Source organism: Hermetia illucens, chromosome 1 (assembly GCF_905115235.1).
Source record: "Hermetia illucens chromosome 1, iHerIll2.2.curated.20191125, whole genome shotgun sequence".
NCBI classification, from domain to species: Eukaryota; Metazoa; Arthropoda; class Insecta; order Diptera; family Stratiomyidae; genus Hermetia; species Hermetia illucens.
The window spans coordinates 112,857,575-112,878,970 of NC_051849.1; the positions used below are offsets into that span (position 1 = coordinate 112,857,575).

The following is a 21,396-nucleotide window of genomic DNA, read 5'->3' on the forward strand; positions in this document are numbered from 1 at the left end:
AGCATACCACACTACTGAAATTCACTATTCATTGGTAAGCAACCCCCTCTACCGTGCATTTTTCTCTTGATGAATATAATGGATTTACGCAGATCGATCGACTTATAAATTACAGTTGACATAAAATTGTAAAGAAAAAAAATTGCAGGAGCATCACATCATATCAAAAATTTCATAGAATACCACCCCATATTAATGGTTGGAGAGGGATATATCCAACATGAATTTACATACTATTATATATATTAGTATCACCTAGCGCAGACTTCTTATGAATTTCCATGTTTCTTTTCAGTTTTCACAATAATAGCGTTTGGTGTGTTTTTCCTACGCAGACGGCTGCGATTTACATAAGCGTCCAACATGCCAGCACTGTTCCATAGTAACTTCTGCTTTCCAGTAAAATGAGAGATTATCCTTTTTTTCACTTCAATGTTTAATCGGAAGAAGAAGTGACTATTACTTTTTTTTCTTTTATGGACCATTTTGTACTGAATACATGCATGCGCTGCAATTGCATTGCAGGTTACCAGGAAAAACACCGGGCATCACATAAATACCATGACCGAATCACGGACGAATATTTGAACCACATGCCCGACGGCCTTTACTAAGTTTTTTCTTAGAATATTTTTCACAAGGAACTAATAAGACTTCTCCCCGTATGTAATCCAATCTAAACATGGAGTGTAATTGTTAAGCTCAATGCCATTTAACGTTCACACATATCTGCACTAACCTATATTTTAGTTTTCCATAATCATTTAGTTTCCATAATGGGCACACTTCATCTCCATATTGTTGCACATCATGGATTAACCTCTGTACACACATTTCCATCTTCTAACCAAAGGAAGTCATTCCAGCTGACTGAATGTTACCAGTTGAGCCACATGAATTCCTAATGAACCTTTCAGAAAAATCAATATGAACTATCTTAATTAGTAAAATACACAGAAATCCAATTATACGAGCAAAACTCTTGCACCTCTATGCATATACATATGATGGATTGCTGAGTTTTGAACCTGCGAACATAATACTAAAAATATATATTATCCTCTCCAATTACGCACAAAAAACGCTTCGCGGCCAAACCGAATCAATAAATAATGTATAATAGTATCTGAAGTCCCTCCAATAAAATAAAAGGCATGAAACTTGTTTTAAACTCCTTTAAAATAAGTGGTGACTGGAGGCTTATCTCAAAAGCTCTCCGAGGTGAAGGAGTTCCCAGACTGAACATGTGCTCGCATAGTTCTGTTATCAAACATAAAAACCCCAAATAAAACGACTACCTCAAACCTATAAATTACCCATAATTGAAGAGTGGTTTATAGCGTTTTCTGTTTACTGCCATCGGAAATAAAATTTATAGCCACCGAACAGAATAGAAACCATCGCACGACCAGGAATAGAACCTTCCCCTTTTCTTGATTCGAGATTCATTCAAATTCACGACAGTCCCAATAACCAAATCTTCGTGAACATGCTCCAGGAAAGTACGTAATAAGAGTCGTTCCAAGTAGGAAGCAACTTCTTTCAAACCACTCCCAAAACTTCAATAAACTCAAAGAAAGGCGGCAGCACTTCATGAATTGAGAATGACCAGAAAAACTACTTCTGCCTGCATTTCTAGGACCGGCAACTTTGACAACTGTTCGGAAACTACGCCAAAAAAAGACGCCGCGAATATTTCACTTTTTCATGGTTTCATAGCCGAGAAGCAAATCCTTTCCAAGCAGCCAGAACAAACCAAAAAAGTGCACAAACAAAAACCGAAAAATGTCCACCGAGGTTCCACGTAAACGTGCTCTGGAATGCAAAGAGTCTTGTAGCACTCAAAAGTAAGAAGTTACGACCATAAATCGCAACCTCTGTCCTTTGACATACTCTCTTCACTTTTCTCCGGTTTTTGTAGTCTTGCACACTTTCGATTCGTTCCCTCAAATCAAAGAAATAGTCGAAGACGATACATTATGTTGCGAGCTCCAAAGCGATTAGTGGTTGGGCTGAACAGTAGCAATCATGATGTTCTCAGTACCCTCCCCCCTTCTAGTGAACGAGGCAACTTAGTTCAAGCCGAACTATAAAGCATTTGCGACCATGACCACATCGCCCTTGAACAGATTTCCGATTCTGGCAAAACAATGCAAATGGAATTCCCACCACTCGAAAAACCGGAGCTACAGGAATTTTCATAAAATCTTAGGAAAGGCCGGCGACAGTTTCTAATACGTTTGGTTGACAAAATAGTGGTAGCATAAACAAATTTTACCCTTCTCCAGAGCAGGATGAAGGCGGAAAGCACAAGGTAACAAGCGAATATGGTTAGTAGATATTCACAGAACAAATTTATTTAAGGAAGAAAATTCATTTTGTAAACGACCGGCAAAATATAAAATCTCTGAACAGGAAGATTACGATACCATTGGGAATGTTCAAATTAACATTGAAACAAAAAACTCTGGAAAATGAAAGGCTAAAAACGCAAAGAAAATAAAGGGTTTATTGATTTTAAGCCCAAGTTTAACTCAAATCTACAAATGAAACTTGTGTAGCAAAAATAACCAAACATTTACTAGAAAATTATAATAAATGTTCCTTGCAAAATGTAATATTCTACAGTGTTCTCTCCCCAGAACATATGGTATCATACGACAATAGTAGATCATCTGGCAGTGACGCGGTAAATATAAAACACATACCACCCGTTAGAGAATCACCTGGCCTCTCTACTCGGAATCGGTCTAATGCCTTTAATGTGACCAGATCATCACCAAATTTCATTCTATATTATGTCAATCAGTCTTGATGAATTCGGAGGTTGAAAGCTCCAATGGCTGAACTAACATTTCTCGTTAGAGCCGAGGATTAATTGTCAGACTACTGTCGATAAACGGTCGAAAATAAAGCGGATAAAAAAATGTTTTTTACCAAATGCATAGAGCGATGAAGGGTATAAAATGGAAGGTACCGAATAGAATTTTCCGAAGCAATGCTTAGTTTTGACATTAATTCTAATGGTGTCCAGTAATGTGGCGAAGCATATACATATATTGTCAATGTTCCAGTGAAATGAATAGTTTGACGTATTTCACATATACGTAAACATATATAAGGAGCTAGATACAAATAGAGCCATCGTAGCACCCAATTATTACCACATGAGAAAACCACGAAACCTTTCTAACCAAGGCAACCAGCTTTCGGTTTCCAGCTTGCTGATTTTATCAATAATCTTTTTACTCTTACAAAAAGTAAATTTCTCTGCATTTCGAAGTGTATCTATGGTAAAATGTACATACATTTGTTTATGCTATGGTAGATAGGTTGTAATATCATGAACCACAATTAAACCCTTTTGGTTCCCTTTCATAGTCAAAGGGGATAATAATATTACAGATGCAGCTTTTTTCGCAAGAGCCTTGATCTGCAACAAGTGCAGAACTTCTAAAAGGTTCACCAGTATACATAGTTGGTATATAGCATATGGTAAATCAGGCAATTAGTCCGCCAGAGGAATTTCTACCTTTCCTCACGGTGGGATTTGCCCTATTTTGTCCATAAAAAGTCACGATGCAGGACGTCACAGACACAAGACTGATTAGCTGCTTGCCAACTATCCAGAAATTCATAACATACAAAGAGGATAAGTCACACATTAAAGAGGGGCAGCTTGCCGTTCAGAACCTTCTCCTCCGTCTCTACCAGGAAAAATTCCTTTCTTCCGCTTTTCCTGTTTGGCGATGTGGACGCAACTAGTCTAACACCAGTATGTGGAAACAGATCCATGCAGCCCGGGCATCGTGAACCTCGTAAGGTTTCCAGCCGGCAACAATGGAAGCCATTGCGGAAGAAGGCGGAAGATGGACTTGGGTGTTACCAGACCACCAAGTGTAGCGATATCCAGAGAAATCGAAACTTTCGGTGGAAAGTGAGGACATGCTGGTAATCCCGGGTAGATCCCCACCGGACGCAGCAGACTCTTCAGTTAGCCACGGGTTTCCCATTAGACTACAATTATGTCGACAAACATAAAGGTTAGTCACATTAACCTGCCCAAATCGCTTCTTATCTACTGACAGCGAGGCCAGCAAGAAGTTGCAAGACTGTCCTTTTATGTTTCTGGTACAACCGTCATCGGTTTGTTTTAACAAAATCTGTGACAAATCGATGAGAGATCCTCGAGACCGAGAGCTTGCGTCTTGATGTCAAAATTGTTAGAGGCAACCAGGCTGAGCCAATTTTGTTCCCAGGACATAGTTGCGATTAAATGGTCGATTCTAAGCAGTGTTCAGTAAAAATTATTCGTACAAATAGTAGTTTTGTTCAAACAACGTCATCGTTCTCATCGAAAAATTGCATGTTTTTCAACGGCTTTTCACAAATAATTCGAAAAACCATACATTTTATGTAGAATGATATTAATTTAAAAAAAAAAATTTTTTTGAAGAGGCTTGTAATATTTCTGATGCCAAAACGGTAAAACGATACATGATGGAACCGAGAACTGCAAAGATTCAGGAAATCAACCAGATGATTTCTGAATTGCGGGTGCAAAAACAATAAGAATGAAGACTGGTTTAACTTCCGGAAATCACAGCGCGAATATAAGAGGCTCGTTATGAATCTTTCACAAACTCCAGAGTTGAGTCTATCCAGACTTTTTTGGAAGCACTCCATCCGGGAGAATAGAGGACAGAAGTGATTTCTGCAAACCCTTCAACACGAAAGTGTTGCAAAGGGAATTGCAGCATGGCGAGAGCGCTTGTTGCCAATGAAAGTGGAAGCTGGTATAAAAATTTCGAAGCACCTGGCGTGGATGGCACCTATCCAGTGATGCTTATGGAAGGACTTGAGCATTTAGAGCAACTTCCAAGAAATATTGTTCGAAGATGACTTGTTCTGGGCTACGTGCCTACCTCTTGACAGAAAGTTAAGATAGTCTTCATATCTAAGCCTGGGAAAGATGACTATTGAAATCCAAAGAACTTCAACTCCAGCGAGCATGGTGTTGACGAAACTTTCATTTAGTGGTTCTATGCTATGCTAAACCGGAGATTGCTGTGTTCTGAAGTGAGTGTTGATCGGTATCTAACAAGTATAAGCCGCGCCCAATGTGGTGAACTATAGCCTCTTTTGTGGAGTATGTTAATCGACTCACTACTATGCGATCTGCCAATAAACGCTGAAGTTTATGAGGATGGGGTTTGTGTGCTAGTTGTTGGTTGAGATCTCGGAATTGTGTGTAGAAATACACAACGCGCCCTTGATTTAAATAAGAATTGGTGCCTCGGGTATGCACTTGCTTAGATTTTTGGGTTTGATATGCTCTAACTGCAGCGGGTAGCACCACATCCATTAAGGGAAATCCTGCGATACATAAAAAAATCTGGGATATACCGTTAGACGCAAATCAAGTACAATGGAGCACCTGAGTCTAAGTGACCAGAGGCTTTACCTCTTCCCAACCTCATACAAACGCAGATGTCTCGGCCAATCCAGTGAATTGGATGGGATGACGCGTGGTGTGGTTGACGCGCTACCGCCTACCAAGGGAGGAATAGTCACCATATAAGGTAATCCATCAATAGCTTACATACAAAAAGTTCGCTCCGAGACATCGAAGCGAACAGACGTGTTGCGGAAAGAAAATTAGTTGCGAAAAATTAATAGTGAGTGGTGATAGTGTGTGAACTAGAACAGAGAAGCATACAATTGAAGGGAGAAGCAGATACTCAAGGAAGTATCGTTCTGTTTTCATTATACAATGCAGCTCAATATTATTGAGACACTGTATAGCCAAGTGACAAAATTACTATTGACGTTTTTATCTTTTCAGTGAAGTTCAGGAGGAAGCCACGCAGGACGGGCTTGGGGACAGAATGTCCGCCAAGAGAAGCAAGATAGTTCTGCCTGACGAAATGTCATCAGAGGAGGAGGGAGCCATGGGCCCTACATCGGTGGAAGAAAATTCGAGCCTGCTCAGCAAGATTGCAGAGCTCGAACAAGAAAAGGCCGCCATGGCCCAACAATTGGAGTGCCAGCTGGCACTCATAAAACAACTGCAGCAGCAGATGGCTGATCTGCAAGCAGTCAACATGGCCGGGAAGCAGCCGGTGCAGCAAGAACAACAGCAGCAGCTACTTAACCATCAACGGCATCAACAGCAGCAGCAACGAAAACACCAAAGGCAGGAACAGCAGCAGCAGCAACGACAACAACAGCAGCAGCCAGAAGAAGATGACGGCATGTGCCTGGAAGTCATCCGTCAGGAGGAGGAAGGAGACCCCTTCAACTTTGTTCAACGAAGAAAGAAGTCGAATAGACAGAAGGTTAGTGCGACTATTGCAAGTGCCCCACCAACCACCCCAAAATCCTCTCCCCAAGCAGCCACCCCTAAGAAACCCAAAATTCCCCCGATAACTGGGTACAGGCTAAATGTACCGCAGTTCCTACGACTCATTAAAGAGAAAGGATTGAAAGCAACCCTCATCTTCGCAGAGACGGTAGAAGACCATGCTGCAATTTTCGCTCTCATAAGAGAGAAATGGCTTCACGCCACCACCAGCACCCCACCGACTCTTAGAACAAAGTCGCTGGTTATTCGCGGTCTCCACAGGGAGACAGATCCAGCAGACATATTGCGGGAACTCAATGAAGATTACCCGCAAATAAAACTGAAAACTGTGGCCAATTTAATTACGCGTGCAGATAAACTTCTGCACAGCCAGAACCCGGCACTTCCGATGAGGTCTCAATCGGGACTTTTCATAGCCACCTTCGAGCCCTCCCAAGAGCTCAGTGAAGTACAAAAAATTAAATATATACTTCACCAGAAGATTTCGCTTGAGAAAGTCAAGCCAATTGAAGAAGTGCAGTGCTACAACTGCCAGAACTTCGGCCACATTGCCCCTAACTGCTCCATTGTGCACAGGTGCGTGAAGTGCGCAAAGAAACACGTTCGCGGGGAATGCCCCACACCATCGGCGGAGGCGCCGCATTGCTGCAATTGCGGCCAGACCGGACATCCTGCCAACTACCGCGGATGCCCGGCATACAAAGATATGGTTGCCAGAAGGGAAGCTGGCAGGGCGCGAAAAAATGCTGAAACGCGAGGACCAAGCAAACGGTGACACAGATGTCACAAAGCTTGTCCCGGCCAGGTGTATCGTACGCCCAAGCAGCTAGGAATACTCTTCCTAGAGTTGCACCTCAAGCTCCACAAGGCAACAAACTGGCCTTCAAGAACTTGGTCGAAAGCCTCGCTTCCGCCCAAACGAATGAGCAACGGCAGATTGCCGCAATCCAATTATTAATGAGCTTATGGAGTTAAATATAGTCACATTTAACTCCGCGTCCCTGGTCTCACACGCCCAACGTGCCACTGCCCAAGCGTTGGTTGATACTCTGAAAGCAGACATATTTTGCGTTTCGGAGACCCACCTAAACCACAGACATAATGTCAATTTCACCGGATATACCACTATTCGGCATAACAGCAACACGGGCGCTGCCCTTCTAGTCAAAAAAGACTACCATTTTGAAGAAGTCGTCATCGAGGGCTTACTAGTCTGTTCCGCTGCAGCGGCAATAGTTAAAACTACCGATAATAAACGGATTTTGGTAGTTTCCGTTTATTTCAAATACAATTCCCCAAGTGAGCAACTGGGCCATGACTTAAAAGTCTTGGGCGATCTCCAGTTAAAATCAAAATATCTTATCTTCGGTGGCGACTTTAACTCACGGCACAAATCCTGGGGCGATAAGGCAGAAAATTTAAATGGGAAAACCCTGTATAACTGGATCCACGACCCTTTCACGCCAGCCAACCTTGAGGTGGTCTGGCCGGATTCGCCGACAAGACCCGCTAGTCAATCCATCATTGACTTTTTCCTGCTGTCTGATGAAACCAAGCAAAGTTTTCAGGTAACTTCCTGTAAAACCTTGCCAGGCATGTCCGACCATTTTGCAGTTGAACTCAAAATGGCCTCAACTTCACAACTGCAGAAGCGAGTTAAGATAACCATCAGGTCATTCGCCCACACTGATTGGGACAAATTCAAGTCAGATTTAGCACCAAGGCTGAACTTGAAGAAACTCGCTACAGATCGCAATCTGTCGGACAAAGAAATCGACGAAGCAATCATTTTGGCCACGGACGCCATCAATACTGCTACACGCAGAAATACCAGGCTTATCAAAGTCGATGAGTTTGTATACAACAAACTCCCGCATGATATCATGCTACATATGAAGGTCAGACAGATTTGACGCAGGAACCTCAAGCGCAACTTCCATAAAAATATAAATAAAGTTAATGCTGAATACAAAGCATTGCTCTCCCGGATTAATTGCCTGAGTACAATTATCCGGGAAATGGTAGCGCAATTCCGCAATAAAGAATTAACCCGTAATCTCGCAGATATTAAACCCGGGCTAGATATGTTTCAACATATAAATAGGCTAGCGGAGAAAAATAAGTCCCGTAATTTCGCTCTTACCAGGAACAAGGAACCAATCTGCGGAGACGCCAGAAAGGCGCAAGTCCTTGCGGAATCATTTGAGTCTCAGCTCAATACCCCTCCGCCTCAAAGTAACCCGGCAATAGTGTCGATGGTTGAAACAACTATCGCCGACTTTGTCTCTAGGCATTCAAATAGATTAGTAACATTCTCCCAAACGAACTCCTCGGTAAAACCAACGGATTCGCAACAATTTCTGAGTTTATCACAGCTCACCGCCTTGACCTCAAACCTAAACGGTAAAAAATCAGCCGGACCTGACGAAATTCCTAATTACGTAATTAGGCAACTTCCCCGAGTCTCCATCAAATTTTTGCTGGCAGTATTTAATAACTGCATAAATAATGGCTATTTTCCCACCACCTGGAAAGTAGCTAAAATAATTGCGATCCGGAAAAAAGGCTTCTCTACTGAGCCTAACAACTTTAGACCCGTTTCATTATTATCCAATTTAGGCAAACTCTTTGAGAGAGCATGGACAATCGGGCTAGTCCAATATTGCAACCTCAAAAAGATTATACCGAACCATCAGTTCGGGTTCCGCAGCAAGCACGGAACTCAACATGCACTTAGCTACCTTCACGACACCGTCGTAGCAAGACTTAACGTCAATAATAAACCGACCGTAGCATGTGCATTAGACTTAGAAAAGGCCTTTGACTCCGTATGGGTAAACGGACTAATCTACAAACTGATAGATCTTGAGTTCCCAATTCCGATCATTAGAATTGCACTAAGCTTCTTTGAAGATAGGTATTTCTACGTCAGTGTGGGGAATGAATTCTCCGATCTCTTGTCGGTAACATCGGGAGTACCGCAAGGATCCATTTCTGGACCCACCTTTTATAATATCTTCACGGCTGACGTCCCAACTCCTGAGACCGGCACCGAACTCATTCAATATGCCGATGATATACTCATCTTCGCTTCAAGCCTCCACCCCAACAGGGCAGCCAAAGCGGTCGAGAGGTATTTGAAAGACCTTGGCAAATATTACCTGGCATGGGGCATTAAGATTAATGAGGCCAAAACGCAATTCTGCACCTTCCGGAGGAAAGCTAGATACCTAGGTTCTAGAGGAATCCATAGAAAAGCTACACGCTTGAAAATGAAGATCGGAAACACTATAGTGAGCAATTCCCAGACCATCAAGTACTTAGGAGTTAAACTTCACGAACTCCTTAAGTTCAAGCCACATCTTGAGCTCGCTATCGGTAAGGCACGCGGTGCATTCAGTAGGATCTACTTTCTTCTTCGAAAGAAGGTAGGACTCAGCACCAAGGCCAAACTGACTCTCTACAAGACCCTGATCAGACCCATTATCTGCTATGGAGCGCCCACGTGGATCACTTGCTCCACCCGAACCATGTCCAAATGTGAGGCATTCGAACGCCGGATATTAAGATACTGCACTGGTCTTTCCTATAATTGGAAAACCAAGAAGGTTGGAAAAAACGCCGAGGTATATCGGCGCGCTAAGGTACAACCTCTTCGAGAATTCGTTCTCAACTTGGTGGAACGGTTCTTCGAAAGAACGGAGAACCATCCAAATCCACTAATCCGGCAACTCTACCAACAGGGTAGCACCTTCCCATTGGCCAACTACCTAAGGCCCTGCCAAATAGTGAGCGAAGCTCTTAAACCCGCCATCCTTTCCCTATATGATTCTCCCTGCCTGGTAGGGGTACATCGAAGCTAAGCACAAGACATGTAATGTGCTATTGTATATAGTAGGTTAAGTATTTATTGTTAGATTAAGTTTAGATTAAGTTAGACTTAGTTAGTTTTAAGTATTTTAAGTAAGTAAGTGATGCCTTCTGGCGCTTTTAGTTTAAGTTTTTAAGTTTTTTATTTACCATAGTGACTTAGTTCTAATACATTATTAATTACTTTCTAGCTTAGATATTAAGCTTAACTAACTTAACTTTATTTCAATGGGTGGCTATTACAATTGTTTGGCCTACCCGACCTTCTGTGTAACTTATTACTTTACTTGTATTAATTTTAATACATATATCTTCACAATTATTTGTATTCAACTGAACTATTTAAAAGACTGCGCTTGCACTAAAAGCGCCAGAAGGCATTACTTACTTACTTAAAATACTTAAAACTAACTAAGTCTAAACTTAATCTAACTTAATCTAACAATAAATACTTAACCTACTATATACAATAGCACATTACATGTCTTGTGCTTAGCCTCGATGTACCCCTACCAGGCAGGGAGAATCATATAAGGAAAGGATGGCGGGTTTAAGAGCTTCGCTCACTATTTGGCAGGGCCTTAGGTAGTTGGCCAATGGGAAGGTGCTACCCTGTTGGTAGAGTTGCCGGATTAGTGGATTTGGATAGTTCTCCGTTCTTTCGAAGAACCGTTCCACCAAGTTGAGAACGAATTCTCGAAGAGGTTGTACCTTGGCGCGCCGATATGCCTCGGCGTTTTTTCCAACCTTCTTGGTTTTCCAATTATAGGAAAGACCAGTGCAGTATCTTAATATCCGGCGTTCGAATGCCTCACATTTGGACATGGTTCGGGTGGAGCAAGTGATCCACGTGGGCGCTCCATAGCAGATAATGGGTCTGATCAGGGTCTTGTAGAGAGTCAGTTTGGCCTTGGTGCTGAGTCCTACCTTCTTTCGAAGAAGAAAGTAGATCCTACTGAATGCACCGCGTGCCTTACCGATAGCGAGCTCAAGATGTGGCTTGAACTTAAGGAGTTCGTGAAGTTTAACTCCTAAGTACTTGATGGTCTGGGAATTGCTCACTATAGTGTTTCCGATCTTCATTTTCAAGCGTGTAGCTTTTCTATGGATTCCTCTAGAACCTAGGTATCTAGCTTTCCTCCGGAAGGTGCAGAATTGCGTTTTGGCCTCATTAATCTTAATGCCCCATGCCAGGTAATATTTGCCAAGGTCTTTCAAATACCTCTCGACCGCTTTGGCTGCCCTGTTGGGGTGGAGGCTTGAAGCGAAGATGAGTATATCATCGGCATATTGAATGAGTTCGGTGCCGGTCTCAGGAGTTGGGACGTCAGCCGTGAAGATATTATAAAAGGTGGGTCCAGAAATGGATCCTTGCGGTACTCCCGATGTTACCGACAAGAGATCGGGGCGCTTTTAGTGCAAGCGCAGTCTTTTAAATAGTTCAGTTGAATACAAATAATTGTGAAGATATATGTATTAAAATTAATACAAGTAAAGTAATAATTTACACAGAAGGTCGGGTAGGCCAAACAATTGTAATAGCCACCCATTGAAATAAAGTTAAGTTAGTTAAGCTTAATATCGAAGCTAGAAAGTAATTAATAATGTATTAGAAGTAAGTCACTATGGTAAATAAAAAACTTAAACTTAAACTTACATACAAACATAAGCTTATCACGGAAACATATTTGGTTTACCGATAAGAACCGCAGCCAATATCCAATAGTTCTGCTTACGGCATCTATTGGGACCGGCAAGTTCTAACTAATCGCCATATATCACAAAACACGCCTCATGTACTATGAGTTGACAAAACGGGTCGCCCAACATATATTATTGATGTCGCTATCCCCGATAAAAGCAACATTGAACGGAAATACGTGGAGAAGAAGGTGAACTATGAGCCCCTGGCTCGGCAAATCAAAAAAATTTGGCGTCGCAAGAGGGTAATTGTAGGTCTGAAAATATTGTCAACGACAGGTATTGTGCCTAAATAGCTGACGGTTTTCTTAGATGTCCTAGGACTATCACACAGTCTGGTTCAAACCATGAAGAACACACTATCCTGAAAATATTCCCGCTATTCCAGGGAACGGATTTTCGCATTAGCCATTATTCCTTTTAGGGATCAAAGCCATGAAGACCGTATCGATACACTCGAGGATAAAGCGGATTACAGTCGAATAGACTGGTATTCGATTTACAATCATTACAGCAATTCCTCCCTCCAGTAAGTTTTGAACCATGACCTTACGTCCTTCCCTCTTTTCTAAACCATACGGATATCAAGGCCTTTTTTGCCATGGTTAAAATCACAAGTCATAAATGATAAGGAAAAATCAACAACGTACATTGAATCCAATAATTATGACTAACAGATCAGAAATTAAAATCATACCAATATATGATCCTTTCTTCCTTTTCTATGAACTTCTCGTCATTCAAAAATAATACAAAAAGGTTTCTTCCTTTCTGTAGCCTAAATTTTTGAAAAATGATGACTTTCCGAGAAAGACTAATATCTCTAGAGACACTCTACTTAAGAACTCTCCATTTCAAGGTCACAGTGCATGTTCTATTAATAATACAGAAATTTTGTCCCGAAACCTAAAAATGATGTTTCTAAACGAAGACGTCTGTCCATCGCAGTCTACGTGGTTTAAAATATAATACCAATATTGATGGTACTCACGAATTTGAAGACTCAAGCAGTAAACTGCTTGTGATGTCATTTCAAGAAGTCGGATTTGAGTATTTTTTGGCGATGATCACAATTTTTGGACCAAGATTATGATGCAGTCGTTCCAAAGGATGATGTTCCATTTCTCATCACAGCAATTTTGTCTGGAAAGAAAAAATAAAAATATATAAGGAAAATAGTTTTAGTAACTTTAGTAATAAAACATCTGATTTTGCAATTCCATCTATTAAAGTCGACCATCCACCGGAAAGCTGCAAGCTGGGTGCCTCAGACATGAACAGTTTTGTGTTTTTTTTGGCCTAGGATCTTTGGGTGCGTTATGGTTCTATTTGAACGTAGTTGAAAAATAAATTGTCCGTTATCCGCCGAGCCGATTCGAAAGTACTATATCGATAGTAGTCTGTCGAGAGTACTGCTGCTAACTATGACAATATCAATACAGGGATCCTATTAAGATTTTCGTAACGAATAGCGTAAAAATAACAACCAAACGTGATTGTCTTTGGAGATGAGAAACAAATTTTTATTCGGCATTTTGCTAAACGGATTCGTTGAGTTAATATTCATTCTTCCGTCGGTTGCAAAATGATGCAAGTGATAAGTAAAAGTGTTCAAATACACAAATAAAATTAGTAGATAAAATTAGATATTTTTATGTTTACGGATTTTCGAGAGTGCTCAATAATAAAGTACTTAATGCTATTCTCTGATGGGAATTTATAATTAAATATGAATAAAACAAATCAAGTAACATGTTCAAAATAAAGACAATGATAGATGGTGGCGGCAAACGCCGGGAAACAATTACCATTCAGACATCCAAATTTGCAATATTCGTGCAATACAAAAGGTTGTATAAGCTAACTTCTACAAATTCAGTGCAATCAGAGCGCTTCAGGCCGATATATCACTGAATTTCTCTAATCCCAATTTTCGAGGGGAACTACATACTGCTGTACTGTCAGGATAATCTTGTATCTAGTGGGAGATACTCGTTTGGAATAGAATATCAAAGGAGTCCTTCATACATACAAAAGGCGTGTCCATATAGCATACAGCACAAATTTTCAGAAATTTAGGCACATTCCATTCCAATTTCTCCAGTCTCTGAAATTAGCTGCTGTGTCCAAAAATTAAGACCAGTTTTCAATTTGAATCAAACGGCACATTAAATTTTTTTTTTTTGATGATGTTATTGGTATTTCGAATGGATCTGTCCATACTATTTTGAAGGACATTTTTTGAAACTAAAAAAAGTAAAAAAAAAACAGTACTCGTTCTCCGCCGCTTTTCCGCCAAAAATTCGTTGCATATATATGCATAGCAATGTGTAAATGCTGGGAAATCATGTTGAGACGATAAATGAATGCGGAAGAAAAAGTAAATATACAATATTTTGAAATAAATAAAAAGCGATCTTACTTTCTGGACTCAGTAGTATTACCAAATTTTTAAAACTGAGTAGAAAACCAGCCTTGAATTCATCTTTGAAGCGCAAAATTGTACAGTAACAAAAATAATATAGTGTGAAATACTGAAAAAGTTCAGGGAAATTCCACCAATACTAGCCAAGCAGCTAAGCTGTAGCTCGAAGTTATCAACTTCGTGAACATTTGCTGCATCCTAAGCCATAGAAACGTGATAATGGTAGGGGAGACTAAATTTTGTTTTCTAAATGCCGAATAAAGAGTTATTTTTGCTTATATACCGGTATTTCGAAGACCAGTTGTCCTGTTGCGCCAACTGAGGAAGAGGGAGGGAGGCGAAATAGCAATTTCAATTTGAAAAGGAGTTAATATTGAAGCTCGCCTAATATTCAACGTAGACCAGCCATTTTTTTCCCCAACCTTGTTTTTCTATATTCATATCAGCCCCGGCCCTGGGAATATTCAATGTATATGCACTACGAGCTATGTACAAATGGAACCACCTAAATATTCTTAAATAAAAAATCACCAAAACTTTTCATATCTGATGGGCCGAGCTTCTGATTTCCGACTTGTTTAATTACTTTTCCCAAAGATCTGATCTAGGCCTGTCTTAGCAAGGAACTCCAGATATCTCGGTTTCTCCCCAACGCTGCATTTACACAACAATTAAACTTTTTAATGTCGGTCATAAATTCTTTTATTCGCTGTTGTCACATAGGGAGCCTAAAAATCTTCGGAGGATCCTCCTCTAGAATGCGTCAGTTTGCTAAGAACGCAGATTTCCGACAAATATTGAGGACTGGCAAGCTACTGTCTTGTACAGTAAGAGCTTCGATCCTATAGTGAGATGCTAATAGTTTATCGAAACTGAAATAGCCTGCGTTATCTGCCAATAAGCTTGCACGGGTTTCTTCATTACAACCGTTTTTGGTTGTGATTTTTTTTCTTGTCTTCTTAATTTTCACTTTACTAGCGCTGGTTGGTATTGTTGTTCGTCTTTTCTTCATTAGTATGCAGCCCAAGATCTTGCACTGCCGCTTCAATTTGAATTAAGGCATTTTGTACACTTCGGACTATTCTTCCTATTCTATCAACAGCATAGGCTAGTAATTGAGTGGTCTTGAAGAAAAGATAGTATCTTGGCTTTCACCTCAGCCCCGGAGATCACACTTTCTAGGAATTCAAAAGAATACACAATGCATGATAAAAGAGTACAGCCAAGACCTCTTTCGCCATACTGCTACCAGCCAGACGTGAAACTCCGCCTAATTAATTCCGATTGTCACTATTTGTGCAAACAGTTAAGGCCCGACGAATCAAATGATGAGCAGAAAGTAATATATAAAAGCGCAAAATGTCACAAGCTGCATCGAGGTAAAATTTCAGAGTAGTTAGCAGTTCAAAGCAGAGTCGAACAAAGCTGCATTCTGTCGCCGATACTATTCTTTCTTGTCATCGGAGGCGCGGTTAATGGTGGATTGTTTCAATCCTCCCTTATGCCATTTGATAGTGGTCCTTCATTCTTTGGTAGTTATATTGTTCTTGTTAATGTTTGGAAGAACTACCCTCACCACCTTTAGACAGACTCTAAATTGATGTCACTCCCCCATCTGCATGGCCGGTATTTTTGCTGAATGTGCGTAAAGGTAGCGTTAGTTTCATGCTCCAAATCTTCAACAATCTTCTCGTAAGAAACACCACATTACAATTATTTTTGTACAAGTGTAACACTTGTAACAGCCACGAATATGACATTAAGTCAATGGCCAAATTATGATCGATGTAATCTATAGGGATATTTCGTACTTTACAGACCAGAAGAAGAATATTAGAAATAGCAGGAATATAAGGGTCAAGATAAGATAAGATATTTCGAAGGGAAAGAAGCTCCTTATTCCATGAGGATGAGATAAGTTGTTCTTTGTTGACAAATGGTGGAGCTATATCTGGATTAGTCATAGTCAAATTCAATTGATTGCCTATACTCTGATTCTGCGTGCCCCTCTGTTCAACGGTTTCTTTGATTTTATTCTCAGCCGTCTTAGTCGTTAGGCGTGGTCGTATTGAGGAGGACTTGATATCACCCATGGATCATCGAAAAAGAGCAAAAAGGTGGGCGGGAACTTATTTACAAGATTAACTTCAGAAATTCGTAGCAAATCCGGAGTCGTGCCATTGTCAGCAAACGATAAAAATTCTATCAACGGCAGCAATGATGCTGGTAGTTGCCAAGTAAACTTTAGGTCTTTGGCCTAGCGTCTCGCAGGACTCAAGTGAAACTTCGTGGTAAACTTGTTGGGTGGCTGGTAGGGCAACTCGATTATTTTTTACTATCATCATCATCATCATCAACGGCGCAACAACCGGTATCCGGTCTAGGCCTGCCTTAATAAGGAACTCCAGACATCCCGGTTTTGCGCCGAGGTCCACCAATTCGATATCCCTAAAAGCTGTCCCACGCATCGCTCCATCTTAGGCAGGGTCTGCCTCGTCTTCTTTTCCTACCATAGATATTGCCCTTATAGACTTTCCGGGTGGGATCATCTTCATCCATACGGATTAAGTGACCCGCCCACCGTAACCTATTGAGCCGGATTTTATCCACAACCGGACGGTCATGGTATCGCTCATAGATTTCGTCATTGTGTAGGCTACGGAATCGTCCATCCTCATGTAGGGGTCCAAAAATTCTTAGGAGGATTCTTCTCTCGAACGCGGCCAAGAGTTCGCAATTTTTCTTGCTAAGAACCCAAGTTTCCGAGGAATACATGAGGACTGGCAAGATCATAGTCTTGTACAGTAAGAGCTTTGACCCTATGGTGAGACGTTTCGAGCGGAACAGTCTTTGTAAGCTGAAATAGGCTTTTACTATCACCCGGTATTAATTGACAACTTTCTGCTCCGGAACATGACATATATCTGAAAAGCGGATAATAGACGTCTTGTGGAGTCGATGTTCGTTTGAAATCGATAATACGGTAATCGGTAATCGTTGGTTCGTCCACGTCCTAGGTCTTTAGTCGCTGGTGTTTTGACGGCATAGCCGCCAAAACATCCAAGGGGAGCAGGCGCTCTGGTGTTGTTTGTTGAATTGGCACAGGCTATTTGCAAAATCTGAGTACTTCAACAAGTCGGGAAACCAGAAGCTTGACGTTTCAGGTATGAAAGGTTTTGTATATTCCTTTTATAAAACAAATGAGAGGACATTTGTCTCATTAGTACCTAGCACGTCCTGTGTGGAGTTGCCAAATCTCCCATCAGGCGCGTCCCTTCGTGCGGATAAGGGAATGCTCGGCGAATGTGTCATGGCCATGCACATGCACGCATCCGGAGATGTGCGTGTATGGGCATGTTTATGCGCAGGTGGGTAGGTGGGAAGTAAACGCCCACCCGTGGATAAAAATTGGCTATGGGAAGGATACCCAGAAATAAAACCAAACATGGCGGAGCAGAAGAAGAATGAAGTTACGGTGCAGGGCTTCGGAAACCCAGTACCGGCGGTTTTTGGGAGTGAGCAAGCGGGTTCCCGGCCGTCGATATCCAACGACCGCAGTGCCTCAGTAGTGGGAACCTTGGCTACTGTGGCATCTAATGTTACAAGCATACGGGAGGAACTTGAACTGGCTCCAGTGATGGACCCGTTCAGAAGGAGCTCGATTTTTCGCAGATCCCCTCCCACACGGGCACAAGCCCCCACGATCGCCACCCCCAGTGGGAAGCGTATAGCGGGAGTCTCCAATGAGGAAGAATCACCGACGCCGATTCACCCGAGTGATGTTTTGGGCAATGATCAGTCTGGAGCTGCCATTGCTGCCCTCGGTAAAAAGATCATGGAGCTGTGTGAGTTTATAAAGGAGCGCAGGAACATTCACCAAAATATAAGGGCCACGATAAGAGGCATCCATTTGACGTACGGCAAGGCCCAGGATGAACAAGTAGGGAAGTCGCCGATTGGAAAAGTGAACCAGGCAACTCAAGTAACGCCGATTCAAACCACAAAAGGGGAGAAACCGGGGAAGAGGCTGCGCGAGAAGCTAAATGACTCAACAGGCCAGCAAACCCCGAAAAGAAAAAAGGACTCAACTCCCAAAAAGGCGGAGTTCATGAAAAGTACGTCTGAAGCTGCCAGTGAAAATACTGCAGTGGCTACCTCGAGAAAAGGGATCGAACCTTCAAAGGCGGATGCGGAAACTTGGAGGAAGGTAGAACCGCGGAAAAGAAATTATCGGAGGAAGATTAGACCGGAGATAATTTTCATTTCCAAACGGGGCGAAGGGTCATATGCCGACATTCTCAGGAAAGTGAAGGCAGACCCCGAACTCACCAATTTGGGAGACAACGTCAGCCGCATTAGACGGTCGCAGAAGGGAGATCTTATGTTGGAACTGAGGAAATCCAAGGATGTAACCGCGGACAAATTCTTAGGCCAAATCGGGAAGACTTAAGTAATCCTTCAATTTTTGCTACTTCACTTGATAATACAATAGACTATCTATTCCTTTACTCCGCACTGATTAAGCACACAAGATACAGTCTTCAGTAGCAGCCATTCAACTCGATCTGCTAGTCGGAAAAACTTCCAATAATAACTTATTAATAATTCGGACTAAAAAGCCAATTCATAAACAATCTGAAATCACTTTAATATTATCTAAAACTTTCTAATCTTTTTCAAGTCCAACTGAATAATTAAATTTTAGTGACAGGTCTCAAAAAACAAAATTACTCATCGCACACTTTTCTGAGATCTTCCACTCCATTGGCGTGCTACGCAAAGTGGATAGATCCGCACCATCTATTCGCTCGCATTCGCAACATTCGAAATAAATTTCGAATGCTGCGAATCCTGCCGGAGTGATGTGGCGCGGCAGGATTCGCAGCATTCGAAATTTATTTCGAATGTTGCGAATGCGAGCGAATAGATGGTGCGGATCTATCCACTTTGCGTAGCACGCCAATGGAGTGGAAGATCTCAGAAAAGTGTGCGATGAGTAATTTTGTTTTTTGAGACCTGTCACTAAAATTTAATTATTCAGTTGGACTTGAAAAAGATTAGAAAGTTTTAGATAATATTAAAGTGATTTCAGATTGTTTATGAATTGGCTTTTTAGTCCGAATTATTAATAAGTTATTATTGGAAGTTTTTCCGACTAGCAGATCGAGTTGAATGGCTGCTACTGAAGACTGTATCTTGTGTGCTTAATCAGTGCGGAGTAAAGGAATAGATAGTCTATTGTATTATCAAGTGAAGTAGCAAAAATTGAAGGATTACTTAATTGGTGACCCCGACGTGATAATACAATAGACTATCTATTCCTTTACTCCGCACTGATTAAGCACACAAGATACAGTCTTCAGTAGCAGCCATTCAACTCGATCTGCTAGTCGGAAAAACTTCCAATAATAACTTATTAATAATTCGGACTAAAAAGCCAATTCATAAACAATCTGAAATCACTTTAATATTATCTAAAACTTTCTAATCTTTTTCAAGTCCAACTGAATAATTAAATTTTAGTGACAGGTCTCAAAAAACAAAATTACTCATCGCACACTTTTCTGAGATCTTCCACTCCATTGGCGTGCTACGCAAAGTGGATAGATCCGCACCATCTATTCGCTCGCATTCGCAACATTCGAAATAAATTTCGAATGCTGCGAATCCTGCCGCGCCACAAGACTTTAGGGCAGGAAGCCGACATAAGAGCTAGCAGGCCGGGGATCACTATAATCTGCAGAGATATAGATGAAATCACGACGAAGGAGGATGTTCGCGAAGCGTTGGAGAAACAGTTCGATCTTGCCGGACTACAAGAGTCAGTGGTGAAAACGCTAAGGAAAGCCTATGGGGGAACACAAACCGCCATCATCAGCCTACCAGTGGAGAAACCACTCAAACTGTTAGCAGCAGGGAGAGTGAGAATAGGCTGGGTTATGTGTCGCCTTAGGGAACAGGTGGCGTTAAAACGGTGCTTTAGATGTCTTGGCTTTGGTCACATTGCGAAGGCATGCACTAACCCAAATGACAGGTCAAAACAATGCAGGAGATGTGGAAGGCCATATCAGCAAGGACTGCGGAGCTGACCCAAATTGTCTACTGTGCAAAGGAAAGGAGGGTGTGGACCATCGGCACATTGCGGGCAGCAGCAGGTGCCCGGAATACAGGAGAGCCCTTAGAGCAAATCGCAGATGAGGTTGATACAAATCAACCTCAACCACTGCGAGGCGGCGCAGGATCTACTCGCGCAAATCATCCGCGAGAAAAACATCGATGTGGCCATACTAAGTGAACCATACCGAAACCGCGGTGCTAGCGTTTGGGTCAAAGACCAAACGGGCCAACAACGCTGTGGACTTGTGGAGAACAAGCCTTCCAGGAAATAATGGAGCATCCGGAGGAAGGCTTCATCAGAGCGAAAGTGAAGGGCATCCACATCTATAGCTGCTATGCTCCACCTAGCGCTACACTCGACGAGTATGAGCGGATGCTTGCTGCTCTTGTTTTGGATGCAAGAGGACGTTGGCCGATCATAACAGAAGGCGATTTCAATGCGTGGGCTCTTGAATGGGGCAGCCGAATAACTAATGTCAGGGGACGTGTTCTCCTCGAAGCATTCGCGGAGCTGGACGTGGCACTGGTGAATGTTGAGTCTTCGTACACTTTCCGGGGAAGGGGCCTGGGGTCTATAGTGGATATACGTGAGTGCCACTTTAGCCAGTAGAATCGCTTGGCATGTCAGTGAGGACTATACTCACAGCGACCACCAGGCAATCTGCATAGAGATCAAGGGCGGATCGAGCTCGAAAAAGAGTTTTCGCAGAATGCCGGGTGGTACGCTTGGCTGGACAGTGAAAGCTTCCGAGGGGGACACGTTTTCCGCGGTGCTCAAATCCGACATATCCCTGATACCGACGATCCGACGATCCCTGGTACGGCTGGAGAGAAAGCCACCCAGATCACTCGATGGGTAACGGAAGCATGCGATACTACTACGCGCAGAAGGCGATTGCTCCCCAGTAGGCAACCCAAC

The 21,396-nt window shown here is 42.1% G+C and overlaps 1 protein-coding gene across 1 annotated transcript in view; it reads right to left on the minus strand.

The window, feature by feature from the left end:
- Nucleotides 1-21,396, minus strand: part of LOC119661554 (calmodulin-binding transcription activator 1) — a 601,359-nt gene that overhangs the window by 433,831 nt on the left and 146,132 nt on the right. The window contains 1 exon segment of the mRNA XM_038070945.1: nt 12,927-13,078. Within this exon segment, the coding sequence (XP_037926873.1) occupies nt 12,927-12,966 (40 nt within the window). The 5' untranslated portion in view covers nt 12,967-13,078.